The following is a 20,619-nucleotide window of genomic DNA, read 5'->3' on the forward strand; positions in this document are numbered from 1 at the left end:
AAGATTCACTTATTTGAAAGGCAGAATTAGAGAGAGAGAGAGAGAGACACTGAGAGAATGAAGGACAGAGAGAGAGAGAGATCCTCCACCTGCTGGTTCACTCCTCAAATGGCCGCAATGACTAGAGCTGGGCCAGGCTGAAGCTGGGAGTTTGGAACTCTCTCTGGGTCTCCCATATGGGCAGGGGCCCAAGCACCTGGACCATCTTCTGCTGGTTCCCCAGGCACATTAGCAGGGAACTGGATTGCAAAGGGAGCAGCCAGGATCTGAACCAGTGCTGATACGGGATGCTAGCATTGCAGGCAGCAGTTTAACCTGCTGTGCCACAATTCTGGCCCCAGCATTTTTTTTTAAGTGAGATGTTTTTAAAAAGTTAAATGGGAATTATTACCTTTGTTAAACCTAAGCAGCCCACATACAGCTGTGAGTGTGGGCTAGATAATACAGTAGCCTTGTGTCCGACTGGGGATCTTAGCATGAAAGGGAACACAGCTCATTTAACAACTTCATGTGGGACTCCTGCCCTAGAATTCCAACCACTGCCTGTGCAGGATGTGCTGTGAATATGTCCTCTGGGTCACCAGATGAGATCTCTTCTATTTAGAAATTTCTGTATTGAAGATGAGAAGAATAAACTCCATGTGTGAATATCACAGAGTTCTGTTTCAAAGGCTTTTGGGAAAAGGATGAAGACAATGTATAGTTTGAATGCCTTATGCATTTTAGGCTTTTCATGTTTACTTGAATGAAAGAACGTATGAATCAGAAGAATGAATAGATGTCATTTAGTTAGTTCTGAAAAGCTGACTATATGCTATTAACCTAATAAGAACTATTAGAAGCGTCATGGAATTCCTTTGTTAGGAGAATCACTATAACATGCAAATTTTCGGAAAAGATATGATATCCACGAACTTATCTTGAACAACAAAGGTAACTATGCTAGGTCCCAAGGATTGTCCTTTCTCTGAAGAAATCTAATGGATCAGGATTTTTCCTTTTTTTTCCATTCCAGTGGGGGTGAATGCTGGAAAGGGCGGCAAAGCAGAAGCAGTGTAGTGTCCTGGAAGCAGCATGGCCACTGAAGCCAGTCAGTTCAGACCCCCTTCTATTTGTTAGGTGTCTGCAATTTGGCCGTATGATTGTTCTGAATCTCTGTTTTCCCAGTTTATTATTTTATTTTTATTTAAAGATAGATTTTTTTTTTTTAATTTGAAAGGCAGGATGACAGAGACAGAGACAGAAAGAGATCTTCCACCTGTTGGTTCACTCCCCAAATGGCTGAGATAGTTGGGGATGGGCGAGGACAAAGCCAGAAGCCAGGAGCCACGAACTCCATCTGGATCCCCCACATGGGTGCAGAGGACCAAGTACATGGGCCATCTTCCGCGGCTTTCCCAGACACATCAGCAGGGAGCTGGATCAGAAGTGGGGCAGCCAGGACTTAGTGCTGGACTTGGTGCTGTGCCACACCAGCCCAATTTTTTTCATTTTAAAAATAAAGATAATGCTAACTTGGCAGAATTATTGTGAAGATTAAATTAAGGAGTCGAAAGCAAGGAACACAACTGGCTGATACAATGAGTTTGACAATGGTAGCTATTATTCTTACATTTGGCAGCATTTCCTAAAACATTTATGGAGAAGAAAATAAGAATGTTAAGCTTACTCTTGTTTTTGTTTATTTAATTAGACTGAAAGAGTTACAAAGAGAGAGAGTTCAATCTTCTATCTGCTGGTTCACTCCCCAGATGGCCTCAACAACCAGCTCTAGGCCAGGCTGAAGTTAGGAGGCAGGAGCTATATCCAGGTTTCCCATGTGGCCCAGGGGTCTAAGCACTTGGGCTACCTTCCCCTGCTTTTCCAGGTCATTAGCAAGTAGTTGGATCAGAAGTGGAGCAGCTGGGACTTGAACCAGCATCCATGTTGAATGCTGGATGCTGGCATCACAGGTGGTAGGTAGCTTTACCTGCTCACCACAATTCTGGCCCACTATGTTTATTTATTTTACTTTATTTTTAAAATTTATTTCACAGGGTTAGACAATGAGAGAGAGAGACAGAGAGAAAGCTCTTCCTTCCGTTGGTTCACTCCCCAAATGGCTGCCAGGAGCCAGGTACTTCTTCCTGGTCTCCCAAGCGGGTGCAGGGGTCCAAACACTTGGGCCATCCCCCACTGCCTTCCCGGGCCACAGCAGAAAGCTGGACTGGAAGAGGAGCAACCGGGACAGAATCCGGCGCTCATATGGGATGCCAGTGCAGCAGGCAGAGGATTAACCAAGTGAGCCACACGCCGGCCCCTAATACTGTGTTTATTTTTAAAGAAGAAAACTTTAAGTGCCAAGAAGGGATGAGGTATCCTTTAAGAACTTTAGAGAATTGCAATGTCCAAGAGGTGACAGCAATATCCAAGAGGTGACAGCCATCCAAATGTCAAAGACTTTTTTTTTTGGACAGGCAGAGTTAGACAGTGAGAGAGAGAGAGAGACAGAGAGAGGTCCTTTCTTTCCTTGGTTCACCCCCCGAATAGGTGCTATGGCCGGCGTGCTGCGCCAATCTGAAGCCAGAAGCCAGGTGCTTCCTCCTGGTCTCCCATGCGGGTGCAGGGCCCAAGCACTTGGGCCGTCCTCCACTGCCTTCCTGGGTCACAGCAGAGAGCTGGACTGGAAGAGGGGCAACCGGGACAGAATCCGGCGCCCCAACTGGGACTAGAACCTGGGGTGCTGGCGCTGCAGGCAGAAGATTAGCCAAGTGAGCTGCGGCGCCTGCCTGTCAAAGACGGACTTTTTTTTTTTAGTCAAAACTTGGAATGCAGCCGGGTGCTACTAGTGTCTGGTGGTGAAGCCAGATACCGCTAAACATCTCACAATGTATTGGACTGCCTCCCAACTCATACCCCAATGAAGAATTCTCCAGCAAATGTCAATAGTGGTTGAGAAAACCTGATCTGTATGCTACCTATACTAAATGAATTATAGGAGGCCACTGTTTTAAACTAAGCTCCTGCACGAGGACCCAACAGACGAGGCTTAAGATCAAAATGTAGTCACCCATACTGAAGTTTCATGTCACCAAACTGAAACTAAGTTGTTATCTGACCTTCCCAGAAAGCAGGATTAAAGAGATAATAACAAAATGTCCCAAACAGGCCAATTTCAATCAGCACGATAATGAAATTCTTTCTGGTGTAATCCTTTCACGAAAAAGAAGAAAACTGAAGTTGATGTTAACCAGTCAGCTATTTTTCTATTGTTCTCTTCCCTTGTTCCCACTTTAGAAGAAAAGCAAGGAATGAGCAATCTGCATTCTTTACCCTTTTTTTTTTTTTTTTTTTGCCTCTAAAACCAGCCTGTTTTGCTCTGCTCATGTGAAACTCTTATTCTATTTATGGAATGAAGTGTGGCCTGATCCCAGAATCACAAATAAAATCAATCAAGACCTTTGCTTTTCTCTTCTTCTTGCCTCTTCCTCCCACCCCCTCCTTTTTTTTTTTTTTTTTTTAAAGTTCATTTAATTCGAAGGGCAGAAAGAGAGAGAGAGAGAGAGAGAGAGAGAATCTTCCATCCACTGGTTCATTCCCCAAATAACTGCAACTGCTGGGACTGAGCCAGGCCCAAGCCAGGAGCCCAGAATTCAGTCTGAGTCTCACACGTGGGTGGCAGGGACTCAAGTACTTGATCCATCACCTGCTGCCTGCCCAGGGTGCACATAAGCAGGAAGCGGGACTGAAAGCAGAGGAGCTGGGACCTGAACCAGGCACTCAGATATGGGATGCAGGCATCACAAGAGGCATTCTATTCATTATGCCAAATACCTGTCCGGTTCTCCTTGTAAATTATAAAACTTTAATGAGAAAGGGAAAGAATTGGTCCATAACCCATCTGGATCAGTATTGACCAATGTTGTAAGACTTTTCATCAAATCAAATACGAGAAGAGTGAGCCTAAAGGAAGAAGCAGCAATTTATATCCACCTAGTATCTGCCTCTCATTATCAGGCAGCAAAAGGATCCAGGAGACCTCACAAATGATTCCTAATATTTCAAGATGTAAGGTGTCTTACTAGTTATGCTATGGCATTTAAACTTGGAATTTATCTAGTCTGGAAAACATACTCACCAAAATATTTATAAGCCACACTTAAAATGCATTAGACATTTATAAAAACTCCAAAATGTAAATCAGAGTATATGAAATTTATTTTGTAACAAAATAGACAAAACCAACTATGAAGTATATTATTGTTTGTACTTTATACATTTTGATTATGCTGAGCTCGGTTAATTAAACAGTAGTTAAAATGAATATTAAATTAGCTACTTAATGCCAACCACATGATTACAATGAGCTTTTTCTTCCATGAGGAAGAGGACTTCAGGAGTAATAGAGCAGCATGTACATTGCAGCCAAACTATTAGGTTTTCATCTTTTGCTTCTTAGACCACTCAGGTGCTTCTTTTTTGGTCTGTTGAAAGAAAAAGAAAAATATGTTCAAATAGATTGTTTACTAGGAAGATCAGAAAGAAGAATTTCAGAGAACTAGTATATATCCTTGGGGCTTTTATGTAAACTATAGTACAGATTTTTTTTTTTTTTTTAATTCAGAAGTATATTTAAGCAAAGGTCTTGTCTTCTGTTAGAAATAATCACCACCTGGTATATATGTAGCAAAACCACACATCTATATTTTCTTTTTTAGAAAAAGATTTATTTATTTGAAAGGTGGGGGTTGGGTAGGGAGAGATGTCGCCCATCTGCTGGTTCACTCTCCACATGCCAAATGTCTGCAAAGCTGGGAGTCTGGAACTCCATCTGGCGCTCCCATAGGGCTAGCAGGGATCCAAGTACTTCAGCTATCATCTGCTGCCTTCCGGGCACACTAGCAGGAAGCTGGATGGGGAGCAGGGTACCTGGGACTTGAACTAGGCTCTCTGCTATGAGTTGCAGTTATTCAAAGTAGTGGCTTAACCTGCTGTGTCACAACACCTGCACCTACTTATATATTTTTCTGATTTAAAGTCTGTTTTTTTCCAAACATAGTCCAGAGACCACTATTTTATAAATTGATTCTATTTTTGGTGAGAATGATACAAAATCAAGGACACAACTTCTTTTTAGTTGTCTCATCTATATAGGGATATTCATTAACTCAAGAGGTATTTATTGAAGGATTATTATATCAAAATTAGTGTAGTTGACTCCTCTGAGTTGCTAAGTACTTTCCAGAGTAATTCTTGGGTTTATTGCTTAATCAATTCAGCCTAAAAGGGGCTGTATCACATAGAGCACTAGGAAAAAAGCAGAGAAGGCAAACATTACAAACATTTAGGACTCCTTATATAAGGCACTGCTTCCAAGCAGAACACCCTGTTTTATATTATATAGTAAATTAAATATGCAGTTTGGTTCTTTACCACTTACATCTGCTTAAAACTATGAAGGACCGTATTCCCAAATATATATGTTTATATGCGTATAGGTAAGTATGACAGCTTTTTCTTTTATCCTTTTAATTTTTTTATATCATAGCTAATGCCCAAATTGCTGGAAGTGACATCAGTATCATCTCTTGACCTTATCCATGGTCTTAGCCAAAACAAACCAATGAATTCTTGCTTCTCCTCCACCTCATTTGTATACCAGTCCTCTAACAAGTGTTAAAAATACTCACATAAACCAGAAATGTTAGAGTCCTCTTCACTTTAGATTTCTACATGCATTCTGAACAGTGTCTGGCTCTTACTGAAATATCTTTTTAACTCTTTACCCTGTCTTGATCACAATGGATGACCTTGAATTTCATTTCTTCTGGTTTAGCTTCTGCAAGAGCTTCCTATTCTGACTGGCTCTTTCTTCTACTTTCAATTCATCATTCACAATCCTCTCAAGCTTATCTTTCTGTCTTAAAAAGAATTATTTATTTAATTTATTTGAAAGGCAGACAGACAGAGCTCACTTTAGCTACCTCCTATCTGCTGGTTTACTCCCCTAGTGCCTGCAACAGCTTGGGTTGAGCCACGCCAAAGCTGGGAACAATGAATACAACCCAGGCCTCCCATGTGGGTGGCAGGGACCCTAGGACTTGAGCTATCAACTGCTGCCTCCCAGAGTGCAAATTAGCAAGAAGCTGGAATCAAGTGCAGAACCAGGACCTGAACCCAGCCATTGATATGCGATGTGGGTGTCCCAAACTGAGTCTTTTTTTTTTTTTTTTTGACAGGCAGAGTGGACAGTGAGAGAGAGAGACAGAGAGAAAGGTCTTTGCCGTTGGTTCACCCTCCAATGGAGGCCACGGCCGGCGCAATGCACTGATCCAAAGCCAGGAGCCAGGTGCTTCTCCTGGTCTCCCATGTGGGTGCAGGGCCCAAGGACTTGGGCCACAGCAGAGAGCTGGCCTGGAAGAGGGGCAACCAGGACAGAATCCGGTGCCCCGACCAGGACTAGAACCCGGTGTGCTGGCACCGCAAGGTGGAGGATTAGCCTACTGAGCTGCAGCGCCGGCCCCCAAACTGAGTCTTAACCTGCAGGCCAAACGTCCTCTTTAGGTTTATCTTTCTAAAACGTCAGTCTGCATGAAAACACTATAGTTGTTCTTTCTTTAGAGTCGAAAGGCCTTGGTATTAAAGGTGAAAGAGGCTTCCATGACAAAATAAGGAAATCACTAGGGAAAGGTCAAGTATTATTTGCCAAGAGAATTCAAACGTGGCCAGCTCTAACCAAATCCAAAGGAAGTCAAAGTATAAGCCAGAATGCCACTTTATCATTTGGCTAGAAACATCTTTCAGTTTTCCCAGGTTTATTTTTTAAGATTAATTTATTTATTTGAGAGGTAGAGTTAGAGAGAGGGAAAGACAGAGAGAAAGGTCTCTTCCATCCATGGGTTCCCTCCCTAAATGGCTGCAACGGCCTGAGCTGAGCCGAGCCGATCTGAAGCCAGCAGCTAGGAGCTTCTTCCAGGACTCCCACGTGAGTGCAGGGTCCCAGCCACTAGGGTCATCTTCTACTGCTTTCCTAGGCTTTAAGCAGACAGCTGGGTTGGAAGAGGAGCAGGAACCAGAGGACATGAATCAGCACCCATATGGGATAGGGCGCAGCAGGCAGAGGCTTAGTCTACTATAGCACAGTGCTGGCGCCCAGATTTCTTTCTTTCTTTCTTTTTTTAAAGACTTTATTTCTTTAAGAGTAGTTTTTGGTGCACAGAAAAACTGAGATGAAGTTCTAGAAATATCCCATATATTCTCCATCTTGACACATGCATGGTCATCACTCACTATAGCACACATCTATTAAAATTGACGAACCTGCACCAACACATTATAATTACCCAACTTCTAACAACTTACTTTGGGGGTTACCTTCTGATGTTCTAAATTCTATGGGTTGAACAAATGCCTAATGAGCGAATTTAACATTATAGTATTATACAGAATAGTTTCATTGCCCTAAAAATGCTCATAGATTTTTGCTTCTATGTTCATAAATGACACAGGTCTGTAGTTTTCTTTTTCTGTGTTATCTTTGTCTGGTTTTGGTAGTAGGGTAATGCTGGCCTTGTAAAATGAGTTGGGAAGTATTTCTTCTGCTTCTATTTTCTGAAACAGATTGTAGAGAATTGGTACAACTGTTCCCTTACTTGTTTGGAAGGTTTCAACAGTGTCTTTCTGTTTGAGAAGGTTATTAGTTATTGATTCAATTTCTTTCATACATACAGGCCTATTCAGATAGTTTATTTCTTCTTGTGTGAGTTGTGCAGATTGCATTGTCTTTCGAAGAATTAGTCCATTCTATCTGGGTTATCAAATATGTGGACACAGTTCATAATATTCTTTTATTTTCCTTTTAATGTTCACAGGATCTGTAGAGATGCTCCCTCTTTCATTTCTGATATTGGGAACTTTTGTCCCCCCCATCCCCTTTTTTTAGTTAACTTGGCTAGAGCTCTGTTGATTTGATTATGTTCAAAGAACCACTGACTGCAACATCAGCATCCCAGATGGGTGCCGGTTTGAGTCCTGGCTGCTGAGTCAGGAACTTCATCTGGGTCTCTCACATGGGTGGCAGAGGCCCAAGCAGTTGGACCATCACCTGCTGCTTTCCCAGCTGCATTAGCAGGCAGCTGGATTGGAAATGGAGCAACAAGGTTTTGAACCAGCACTCGGAAATGGGATGAAAGTGCTGCGGATGACAGCTTAACCTGCTGCGCCACAATGCTGGCCCCTAGTTATTTATTTTTAAAAGTTCATTTATTTATTTTTGTTTATTTGAAAGGTAGAGTGACAGACAGATGGAGATACCTTGCATCCACTAGTTCACTTCTAAAATACCTGTGACAACCAGGGTTGGGAAGGGTCACAATCAGGAGCTAGGAATTCCCATTTAGGTCTCCCACATGAGTGGCGGGAGACTCAAGTACTTGAGCGGTCAACTGCCTCCCAGGATATACATGAGCAGAAAGCTGGATTGGAAGCAGAGGTGGGAACTAATCCCAGGCACTCTGATCTGGGATACTGGTGTCCCAGGTTGTGCCACAATATTGGCCTCCCTTTTGTGGTTTTAATTGGAATCTCATATGATTCCATGGTCTCTTCTTTCCTTTTTCTCAGTTTTTTAAAAGATTTTATTTATTTGAAAGGCAGAGTTAGAGAGAGAGAGAGATATCTTCCATTCACTGGTCCACTCCTCAAGTGGCTGCAATGGCTAGGGCTGGGCCAGGCTGAAGCCAGGATCTAGAAGCTTCATCTGGGTTTCCCACATGAGTTTAGGGGTCCAAGGACTTGACTCATCTCCTGGTTTCCCAAGTGCATTAGCAGGAGGTGGATCGGAAGTGGAGCAGCCAGGACTGGAATCAGCATCCATAATGGACGCTGGCATAAGGTAGCAGTTTACCCTGTTATGACACAATGCCAGTCTGGTCTCTTCTTTCTTAGCTTATCATTACTTTTTACTTCTTTTTTTTTTTAGTGGTTGCCCTAGAGTTTTTAACATATGCTTATAATTAATCCTAGTTCACTTTCAAATAACACAGTACAACTTCATAGGTAAGAAAAGTACTTACAACAAAATAACCCCAATTCTTGTGCCTTGTCCCTTGTATCATTGCTGTCACTTCCCTTTCATACATACATATATATGTTCTATATTTACATAAGCACAAGTAACTGAGTACATGGTTATTATTTTGCACAAATTTATCTACTAATGAAGAATAAAAATATAACACTCATTCCCTCTTTGAGGCTCTCAGGTATGTTTCTGATCTATGCTCTTTTTCTTTTCTCTAAAGTACTTCTTTTAACATTTTTTCTAAGGAAGGTCTACTGGCAGCATGTTTCTTCAATATTTGCTTGAGACAAAGTCTTTATCTACTTCTAAATAGGGTAACTTTTCAGGGTTCAGAATTCTAGGTTGGTGTCTTTTTCTCTCATTGTTTTAAATGTTTCACTATAGTATCCTCTTGCTTGCCTAGTTTCTGAGAAGTCGTCAGATGTAATTCTGCTTTTTTTTTTTTTTTTAAGATTTATTTATTTGAAAAGCAGAGTTACAGGGAGAGACAGAGAGAGAGAAAAATGGAGAGAGAGAGACAGAAACTTCCATGATCTGGTTCACTCCACAAATAGCCACAATGGACAGAGCTGGGCCAGACCGACCAAAGCCAGGGGCTAGGAGCTTCATCCCAGCTTCCCGTGTGGGTGCAGGGGCCCAAGCACTGGACATTTTCTGCTGCTTTCCCAAGTGCATTTGCAGGGAGCCAGATTGGAAGTGGAGCATATAGGATGCAGGTGTTGCAGGTGGCAGCTCTACCCACTATGGCACAATGCTGGTCCCAATTCTGCTCTTTCTTCTTATATAGACGTTTTTTTCCTCAGGCTTACTACAGAATTTTTTCTTATCTTTCATTTTCTGTTGTTTGGAAATGATATATTCAGTTGTTGCTTATTTTTTATTTTGTTTTTTTTTGGGCATTTATGCTGCTTGATGTTATCTGATTTTTCTGGACCTAGGATTTCATATTTACATTAATTTGGGGGAATTCTGTCATTACTATTTCAAATATTTCCTCTGCTCCTTTTTCCCTTTCTTCTCCTTCTGGTATTCCTATTACATTCATTACACATTTTCTGGTTGTCCCAAAGTCCTTGAATATTCTATTTCCCTTCTACCCCAATCATTTTTCTTTTTGATTTTCAGCTTTGGAGATTTCTACTGAGAAATCTCAAGGTCACAGATTCCTTCCTCAGCTGTGCCCACTGTACTAATCAGCCCTTCAAAGGCATTCTTCATTTCTGCTAGTGTTTTATCTCTAGCATTTTTGTAGTTCTCCCAAACACTTCTATCTCTATCCTCCATTGCCCAGGCATTCTGCATGCAGTCTACTTTATCTGTTAGAGTCCTTGGCATACTATCATCATTGTTCTCTGTCTGACAATTCCAACATAGGTCATGGCTGGTTCCGAAGCTTGCTCTATTTAAACCGTACCTTTTGTCTTCTAGTATGCCTTGTGATTTTTACTGACAGCTGAATGTGATAATGATGTACTGAGTAAAAGGAACTGACAAAAATAGGACGTTAGACATCTGCTGGCAAACTGTGCTCCTACGATTTGGTCTCAGTCTTTGGCAAAACTGTGCCTCTGGACTGTGGACTTCACGAGTCTTTCTTAGATTTTTTTCTTCTCCCTTAGGAGGGAGGGACAGGATGCCAAGAGTGGGCTAGAGCTGGTACTTCTTTTTTTCTAGGTCAATTAGGCTCTGATAACACCCTAGCAGGTTAGGTTTTGGTTAAATAACTTCTCTTGAGGGCGGACCTTGTTGAGAACAGAGTCTTCTAGTATTTTATTTCAAGATGTTTGTCCCCTCCCCTCCGCTGTTAGTAACACAGGGAAATTACCCTCTAATATTCACTGAAGAACCAAGTCAAGCTCTTGGGAGTTAAAACCCACAAAAGTGTGGGGTTCCCTATGATCGGGTTTCTTTGGAATTTTTAATTCTCAGACTTGTCCATATCTGGCTTCCAGCAATTTCTCAGTTGCAGTTCAAGTTTTCCTATACCATGGAGGTTCTACTCTGGAATGTCATGATACTTTGTATTTGCCTGCTATGTCTGATTTGGGGGGCAGCAGTTTGCCCTGTGACCTCACTTACGAGTCTAAGAAGAGTTGCTGATTTCTCAGTTTAGTCAGCTTTTCTCAGCTGGAGTGGTAACTTCCAGGCTCCTCACCTGCAGAATCCTTTGTTTTTCTCTCCCCTCCCCTCCCCTCCCCTCCCCTCCCCTCCCCTCCTCTCCCCTCCCCTCCCCTCCCCTCCTCTTCTCTCTCCTCCCCTTTCCTCTCCCTCTCCCTCCCTCTCTTTTTTCTCTCTCAAATAAAAACAGTCACAGAGCATAGGCAGAATCTGAGCAAAACTAGAGGATTATGTGATCTCATAATCATCAGATTCACAGATTTGGCTGACTGGAAAAGGTGAGTCAGCTAAATGGTTAAAGCTCTCATTATTCCCAGTCATAGAAGCACATGTATGCCAGTGTTTTTTTTTTTTTTTTTTTAATTTTTCTTCTCCTTCAAATCATAGGTCTTGACTCAAATCAATTTAGTTGGTAAAGACAAGAATTGAGAAAGAAATTAAATAGATTGAATAGAGTATTAGAGTTTCCACCAACTAGGGATAAGTTCTGTTTTGAAAAACCATGTAATCATCACTAGGTCACAATGTAAAATAGGTTTGGTAACTGTGGCTCCTGGACAAAAAAAGAATTGAAAGCAACTTTTATAGGTTAAGCTACAGATCTTCAGGCTTATAGTCAAGGGGACAGAATTTGTTTGCATTCTCTCATACAATACTAACAGTTTTAGTTCGGTTATGTGTGTTACCTAGGATAAGGTAAGTAGAATTTTTCAAAGTAAAAAGGAATCTTAACACTCAAAATGGGCAGTACAAGAGTTTCAATGAGCTGGCATTGTGGCACAGTGGGTAAAGCTGCCACCTTTGATGCTGGCATCCCCTGTGGGACTGGTTTGTGTCATGGCTGCTCCACTTCCAATCCAGCTCCTTGCTAATGGCCTGGGAAAGGTGGCAGAAGATGGCCCAAGTGTTTGGGCTCCTGCCACTCACATGGAGATTGGATGAAGCCCCTGGCTGCCACCTGGCCCAGCACTGACCATTGTGCCCACCTGTGGAGTGACCCAGTGCATGGAAGATCTCTCTCTCTCTCCCTCTCACTCTGACTTTTGAATAAATAAATACATCTTTTTAAAAAAAGTTTCAATGACTTTTTTTTCAGATGTGTTAATGAAATAGATGTGCCAGCCAAGTGTGCCTTCTCCTGGGGACTAACTACTTTTCCACTTCATAAGGTGACTTTTCAGATCTTTGGTCATAACTATTTTAAGTTAATTTAAAAGTTTGTTTCCTTAGGACTAGTTATACGTTCTTTATTACCAGGTTACTTTGGGTGAAGTTTATAATCCCTGTCATGTTCTAATGACATTCAACTTAGGAGAGAAGGCTAGGTATAGCTTGGTTTTTAACTGTTTCTAACCCTACACCCCTCTACAGTAGCCTTCTCTTAACTGTGTGGGATATGTTCCTAAACCTCTAAACAGCACCTTAGTGCCTGAAACCCCAGATAATTCCAAACCCTAAATACACTAGGGCATATGAAAAGTTTCATGGAAAATATGTATAATGAAAAAACTATGCATGGATTTCAATAATTTTTGCATCAAAATGAACTTATCTTTTAATTCCATTTCCATGGACTATGTTTTTTTTTTTTTTTTTTTTTTACACATATATAACTGTGATAAAGTTTAACTTATTGTCGCTCCCCCTCTTCGTGGAGGAACGACACTAAACCCTGCCTAGGTTTCCTATCCGAGTCACGGCACCATTATGTCGCTCCCCCTCTTCGTGGAGGAACGATACAGGACCCTGCGCTGTTCTTTTGTCTGCTCGGCCCTCCCCGGGTTTGCTGCTGGTTCTTCCCGGGTTGGCTACCGTCCCTTCCACCTCTGTGGAAGGGCGGTTCCCCCTGCCACTTTCCCCACTTCTGCGAGGGAGCGGCACACCACCGGCCGGCTCTCTCGGGGGCTGCACAGGTGTTCCTTCAGATAGATGTTCCCCTTAGATGTTCCCGGTGCATGTTGTCTCTCTCCTCCTTTATAGTCCTCTTCCACCAATCCCAACTCTGCTACCCACATGCCGAGTACGCTGCTCTCCTCCAATCAGGAGCAGGTCCTGCTGTTTATTGGTTGAACTGGAGGCAGCTGTGTAGAAGCTGTTTCCTCCTCTCCCAACGCCATATTGTGGGAGAGCAGATACATAGAATATGTCTTAATTCCAGTAACTTAGTCTAGTCCAAGTTGCTCCCCACAACTTATAAATTAGGCACAATAAGAGATTAACATGAATAATGAATAACAAAATAGATCAACTGAAAACAACATCCTACACTAAAAGTTATGTGAACATGGCCTGTCTCTCCACTCTGAAAGTGTGTTCGTAGCCACCTGGGTTATCAGACTGATGGCTGTGGGACTGAGGTTCTTGTGTTCAGGTGGCTCTTGTGCATAATGGTACCAAAGGGCAAGACAAGTAAAGCTGTCAATCGCATGTATCAAAAAGAAGCCATAAAATGCCTCCTTTAAGCGAAAAGGTGAAAGTTCTTGACTTTCTAAGGAAATTAACAAAATCATAAAGTGAGATTGCTAAGACTTATGGTAAAAATGAATATTCTATCTGTGAAATTATGACAGAAAAAGAAATTTGTATTAGTTTTGTTATCTTGTTGACTGTGGGTGACTGAAACTGTGGAATGCAAAACTATGGCTATAGAGAGACTAGTTATATTGAGATTAGTTTTGTAACATTGACCACTTTTTATGTGCTCATCCTTGTGTTAGCTTCTGGGAATAAAAAAATGAGTAAGACTGTGATTGCAGCTGCTGGTTGCCTAGACTTTGTCTATTTTCTCCTTCTTTTCTTTCTTTTCCTTTTTTTAAAAAACAAAACAAAACAAAAAAAAAAAAGATTTGCTTTCTATTTATTGGAAAGGCAGAGTTGCAGAGAGAGAGAGGGGTCTTCCATTCTCTGGTTCACTCCCCAAATGGCTGCCAAATGGCTGCAACGACTGGTGCTGGGCTAGGCCGAGGCCAGGAACGAGGAATTTCTTCCAGCTCTCCTATGTGGGTACAGAGGCCCAATTACTTGGGTCTCCTTCCACTGCTTTCCCAGGCCATTACCAGGGAGCTGAATTGGAAGCTGGAACCTGACCCAGTGTCCATATGGGATGCCAGCATTGCAGGTGGCATCTTGACTTGCTACACCACAACATTGGCCCCATACTTCCTCCTTCTTAATAGCTGAACTCTGATTTTATTAAGATAGCAAGGGGCTAATAATAATAAATAATAATAAATGTCTTAAAAAAGACATTTATTAGCCTCCTTTGCTGTGAAATGTGACCCTGTAACTAAGTTCTGGTCAATGGGATATGAGTTGAAGGTGTTGGGTATAACTTACGAGGAAACACCTACCAGGGGAGATAGCATTTTTGACTTTTTCTCTTGCTTCCTACTGAGAGTTCAGACATTATAGCTGGGGCTACAGCAACCATATTGTGATTCTGTGATTCTAAGGGTATAGAATCTACACTCTAGGGATGGCTGAAAAGAAAGGCAGAACGCACCTAGGTCTGTGAAATGCTTACCTCTAGGCTTTTATCTGAGAGACTGAACAATCTTCTTTCTTTTTTTTTTTTTTAAGATTTATTTATTTGTAAGGCAGAGTTACAGACAGAGGGAGAGACAGAAAGGTCTTCCATCTGCTGGTTCACTCCCCAAATGAAAGCAATGGGCAGGGAAGGGCTAGACTGAAGCAAGGAGCCAGGAGCTTCCTCCAGGTCTCCCATGTGGATGCAGGGGAGGTGCTTGGACCATCCTCTGCTGCCTTCCCAGGCACATTAGCAGGGAGTTGGATCAACAGTGGAGCAGCCAGGACTAGAACCTGTGCACATATGGGATGCCAGCACTTCAGGTGGGCATCTTTACCTGCTACACCACAATGTTGTCCCTAAGACTAAATAATTTCGCTAAAGTTGCTGAACTAGCACAGGGATACAGTTCCTATCGATGCTGACTCTTATCCTCAGATAATCTGCAGTGTAACAGGCATTTAGGTTGGCTAAGATGCCTGTGTCCCTGGGTTTGATTCCTGGCTTGGACTCCTGTCTCCAACTTCTTGCCATTGCAGACCCCTAGAAGGCAGTGATGGTAGTTTGAATAACTGGGTTCCTGCTACCCATGTGGGAAACCTGTATTGTGTTCTTGGCTCCTGGCTTTGGCCCTGGCCCAATGTTGGGTGTTGCTTGCATTTGGGAAGTGAATCAGTTGATAGGAACTCTCTGTCTGCTTTTCAAGTAACTAAAAATTTTAAAATAAAATTAGTGTTTTATGTTTTATATCGCCTGCACATAGGAAAGTACTGCAGTACATACTCAATACCATGCTCCCTTTGATTTTTGTGGCTTTTTTTTTTTTTTAAGATTTATTTATTTATTTGAAAAGTAGATGGGGCTGGTGCTGTGGCGCAGTGGGTTAATGCCCTGGCCTGAAGCGCCAGCATCCTACGTGGGCGCTGGTTTGAGACCTGGCTGCTCCACTTCCAATCCAGCTCTCTGCTATGGCCTGGGAAAGCAGTAGAAGACGGCCCAAGTCCTTGGGCCCTGCACCTGCGTGGGAGACCCAGAAGAAGCTCCTGGCTCCTGGCTTCAGATCAGCACAGCTCTGGCCATTGTGGCCAATTGAGGAGTGAACCATCGGATGGAAAACCTATCTTTCTCTCTCTCTCTGCCTCTGCCTCTCTGTAACTCTGACTTTCAAATAAATAAATCTTTTTTTTTTTTTTTTTTTTAAAAGAAAAGTAGAGTTGGAGAGAGGCAGAGGCAAAGAAAGAGAAAAGTCTTCCATCAGCTGGTTCACTCCCCAATGGCTGCAATGGCCACAGCTGGACTGATCTGAAGCCAGGAGCCAGAAGCTTCTTTTGGGTCTCCCACGTGGGTACAGGGGCCCAAGGACTTGGGCCATCTTCTGCTGCTTTCTCAGGCCATTAGTAGGGAACTGGATAGGAAGTGGAGCAGCTGGGACTTGAACCTGCACCCATAAGGGATGCTGGTGCTGCAGGTAGAAGCTCAGCTTACTATGCCACAGCGCCATCCCCCGACTTTTGTGGTTTGATCACAGTATTGCAAATGGTAACAACACAAGCTGCAGCTTTTTATTTTATTTTTTTCACTTTACAAACTTGGGCATATTGGTGATCTGTCAGTTACCACATATGTAATATGAAGAAAAAATAACTGTGCTGGATATTCCTGGTATCTCTGATGGACTCACCATCCTTTCCACCTGCTGTCCCAGGAGGCCATCTGTAGCTTTTCAGGTTAGGTTCCTCAATATAAAACAGCAGGCTCACAGGTAAGGAGAACAAGTCAGGGCATTTATGCCCAAGTCCTTTTCCTAGCTGTGGTTTGGCACGGGCTACATTCTTCTAGGCAACACCGAAGTTTCTGGAACAAGACTCCCATCCCTTCCCTGTCCCTTGAGTTCTAGGGTGGTTATGGTTTCCCACAGCTCCTGGTCTTGAAATGTTTGCTCATCAGCTCTTGATTTCCACAGGCTTGTAAACAGTCTCCTTAGAGTGTGTCATCTTTTCCCTAAAAGGACTTTGATATACCAACATACCTCAGAGAGCTGTTGAGAGAACTGATGTAATTTGTGTAAAGCACTTAGACTCCAACAAAGGCTAACTACTGATAATGTTTCCCACCTGATGGTCTTTCTCCCTGCACAGCTCATTCCTACTGTTTTTAAGGAGTCAGTTCCAAAGTCTCATCCCCCAGGAAGCCTGTGGTGATACCACACAGCCTCTCTTGGTGTTCCTTTTAGGAACTTAAAAAGCAGGGGCCAGCCCCGTGGCGGCGTAGTAGGTGAAGCCTCCTTCTGAGACTCTGCATCCCATATGGGCACTGGTTCAAATCCAGGCTGCTCTACTTCCATTTCAGCTCCCTGCTAATGGCTCTTGACAAGAGCCATGGGTGATTACTGATGTCATAAAGAAGAGTGTCAATTGTTAAATCAACAATGGGAGTCACTGTGCACTTACGCCCCATGTAGGCTCTCTGTCCTTAATGTGTTGTATTATGCGAATTAATGGTAGAACTAGTCTTCAAACAGTACTTTATACTTTGTGTGTCTGTGTGGGTGCAAACTGTTGAAATCTTTACTTCGTATATACCAAGTTGATCTTCTGTATATAAAGATAATTAAAAATGAATCTTAATGAAGAATGGGATGGGAGAGGGAGTAGGAGATGGGATGGTTTGCAGGTGGGAGGGTGGTTAGTGGTTATTGGGGGAAAAACTGTTATAACCCAAAAGTTGTACTTTCGAAATTTATATTTATTAAATAAAAGTTCAAGAAAAAAACCATAGCCTTTCTTTCCTAATGTTAAATGAGTATGTAAACCACTGGGAATGTAATATGCATCATGATGAATGCAATCTGTACCTCATGATTTTAACTCAGGTGTGATTAAGGATCAAATTAAAGTCAGGGGCTCTGTCTTCTCACATCTTGTATGTACACATACATAATACATACACATAATGAAAAAAAATAAAAGGCCGTATTGCTGGGGCTGGGTCAGGCCAAAGCCAGGGGCCTGGAATTCCATTCGGTCTCCCACAGGGTGGCAGGGACTTAAGTACTTGGGCCATCATCTGCTGCCTTCCCAGGTGCAGGCAGCTGGATCAGAAGAGCAGCGGGGACACAGACCAGAACTCTGATACGAGATGTCTGCATTGCAAGCTTGATCTGCCATGCCACAACACCAGTCCCAAAGCCTATACTTTAAACTAATTGCTGTGGTATTGTTGACATTTTATCATATCAATATTTTGAAGCACTTAATTTTAAATTTCTTTCTATGTAACCTTATTTCTTCATAGCTCTAGGAGGCACAGCAAGCAAGAATGAAAACACGGCCGGCGCTGCGGCTCAATAGGCTAATCCCTAATCCTCCACCTAGCGGCGCCGGCACACCAGGTTCTAGTCCCAGTCGGGGCATCGGATTCTGTCCTGGTTGCTCCTCTTCCAGGCCAGCTCTCTGCTGTGGCCTGGGAGTGCAGTGGAGGATGGCCCAAGTGCTTGGGCCCTGCACCCCATGGGAGACCAGGATAAGTACCTGGCTCCTGCCATCGGATCAGCATGGTGCGCCGGTTGTGGCGGCCACTGGAGGGTGAACCAATGGCAAAGGAAGACCTTTCTCTCTCTCTCTCTCTCTCACTGTCCACTCTGCCTGTCAAAAAAAAAAAAAAAAAAAAAAAAAGAGTGAAACACAAGTGTTCCTTTGCTCTATTATTCACCTTCTTCACTCCACTTTCAACTGGGTAGCAAGTATTACCTTGTCTGCTCATTTTCATTCTCTTGTAGGTTATCTATTGTCTCTTCCAATTGTCCCTACAGTTGCCACTTATTTTCCTCCACTGCCACTTCTACCACTTTATTCATTTCTGGCTGAATTAACATAAAAGTCTGTGGCATCTTCCTTTCCATTCTTGTAATTCATTTTTTATCACGGTTGTCAAGGGCTGAGAATACAAATGTGATCTAGACAGTATTCTCTATGTGCCTTTTATTTAGGGTCTATTACACCGAATTATCATACATGGTTTACTCTGCTGGGCTGCGAGGCACTCAAGGGCAGAGACCATGTGCCTAGAATAAGACATAAAGAAATGAATACTTTTAAAAGAATGTGTCATTGAGCCAAACAACAATTGCACAGGTGGAATTCAGAAAATTTTCAAGATACAACTTAAGAAGGAAGGGAGAAAAGGAGGAAGGAAGGGAGAAAGGGAGGGAGGAAGGAAGGAAAGAGAGGGAGAGGGAGAGGGAGAAGGAGACAGAGGGAAAGAAAAGGAGATGAAATAAAAAAAGAAACTACAGTGGAGACCTCAAAGCCTAAAATTTTTACTATTTTGCCCTTTATAGAAAGAGATTGCTGATTCTTGATAGGTAGCTGTTAAGTTAAGTAGGCAAAATAAAATAGCTCAGATATACAATTAACTGCTTGTATTTTGATACTTCCAGTCTTCTAGCTGAATAGTGGTGTTTCTTTAATCCTACTATCTTAATAAAGTTATTTTCCCTCCCTACTCATAAGATGATGCCTTATGTAACAAAAATTTATATGCCTCTTCAGTTATAACAGAATTAACTTTTTAACTGAGGAAGGCTCTTATTTTACATTTAAGACCTTCATAGGCTAATTTATATGAAGCTCTTTTCATATAAACATTAACATTGCAATAGGCAAATAAATTACTTAAAGGTAACCTTTTGTACTGGGAACAATGCCTTAGCTTTTATGTGCTGGTTTAAGTTAATTATGTTTATAAATTTTGTATAGAAATGGTATAAATTAATAAAAACCTTGAATTGTTGGTGGGGTTTTATCAGGCCCCAAAGTAGCCCAGAAAGCTGCTGTAGAAACAAATGACAAGATTAACTGGAAAACTACCAGAAGTAATTTACTATGTTACAATGTGATTTTGAAGACAAATAACTGATAAGATAGGCCCCTTTGTGTTATCTGGATGTAGCCAAGTAAAACATTAATATATAACTTGGGGATTATAACATATTGAGAAAGTTTGTTAAAATTAGAAGGAATGATGGTTGATAAATGTAGACATGGTAAGCCTGGTGGATTACTCTTGGAATCTAGAAAAAGAGCTAGAGATTAAGAATCTATTAGTGTTTAACCAGTACTACCCCTCTAAGGAAAAGAAAGACTATGCCTGGTAGATACAATTACGTTGTTTTCCAAAAAAGATAAAAGCTGGGACTCAAATAAATACGTGTAAATATTTCCGAATCCTCCCAGGCAGGGTCCCACTTCAGTGAGTCTAGGAGTTGATCCAGCTTTACACCAACTACATGGGAGACTGTGTGAGTTCACTCATCCATCATTTGCCCCTAATGCCACGCTCACTAAGAAATCCTTTATTTATAATAGCACACCAGCAAAGAGGTTGGAGTTAGCATGCCTGACACTAGAAGTGGAAAAATCAGTATCTAAAAAATACAAATGTACAAAGCTAGAGACCATGAAGTCTGGTGACACTCTGATGAGTCTAGATTCAACACGAACACGTGAGACCCGCCAGAGGCAGCTGTTTGACCTAGAGGTTAAGCTGCCAGTTGCGATGCTTACATCCCATATCTGAGCGCCTGGAGCGGAGTCCTGGCTCCATTCTCCATTCCACCTTCCCATAATGCACATCCTGGGAGGTAGTTAGGTCCCTGCCACCCACCTGGGAAATTTGGATTGAGTTCCCAGTTCTAGCTTTGGCCTTATTCAACCCTGGCTATTGAAGGCATTTGGGGGATGAACCAGTGGATGGGAGTTGTCCGTCTATGTCTTTCTCTCTATTCCTCTGTATCTGTGCTGCTCAAAAAAAGAAGCATTATCAGAGCTCTGAAACACAAATTTTACAAAAAACTGTTATAGGTGTGTTGAGCTATTGATGTTCTCAGTTTCCAGTGCCTGGGGTGATGGGAGTA

General features: G+C 42.2%; 1 protein-coding gene across 4 annotated transcripts in view; it reads right to left on the minus strand.

Moving 5' to 3' along the window:
• Positions 1–4,175: 4,175 nt before the first annotated feature.
• Positions 4,176–20,619, minus strand: part of PIBF1 (progesterone immunomodulatory binding factor 1) — a 239,588-nt gene continuing 223,144 nt past the window's right edge. For all 4 annotated transcript variants that reach the window (XM_070048728.2, XM_070048727.2, XM_089303617.1 and 1 more), the window contains one exon: positions 4,176–4,463. In XM_070048728.2, coding sequence (XP_069904829.2) covers positions 4,413–4,463 — 51 coding nt within the window. In that variant the 3' untranslated portion in view covers positions 4,176–4,412. The remainder of the gene's footprint in view (positions 4,464–20,619) is intronic.

The sequence above is a fragment of the Oryctolagus cuniculus genome, chromosome 9 (assembly GCF_051225735.1).
Source record: "Oryctolagus cuniculus isolate XC-2025 breed Fujian yellow rabbit chromosome 9, ASM5122573v1, whole genome shotgun sequence".
Classification (NCBI taxonomy): Eukaryota; Metazoa; Chordata; class Mammalia; order Lagomorpha; family Leporidae; genus Oryctolagus; species Oryctolagus cuniculus.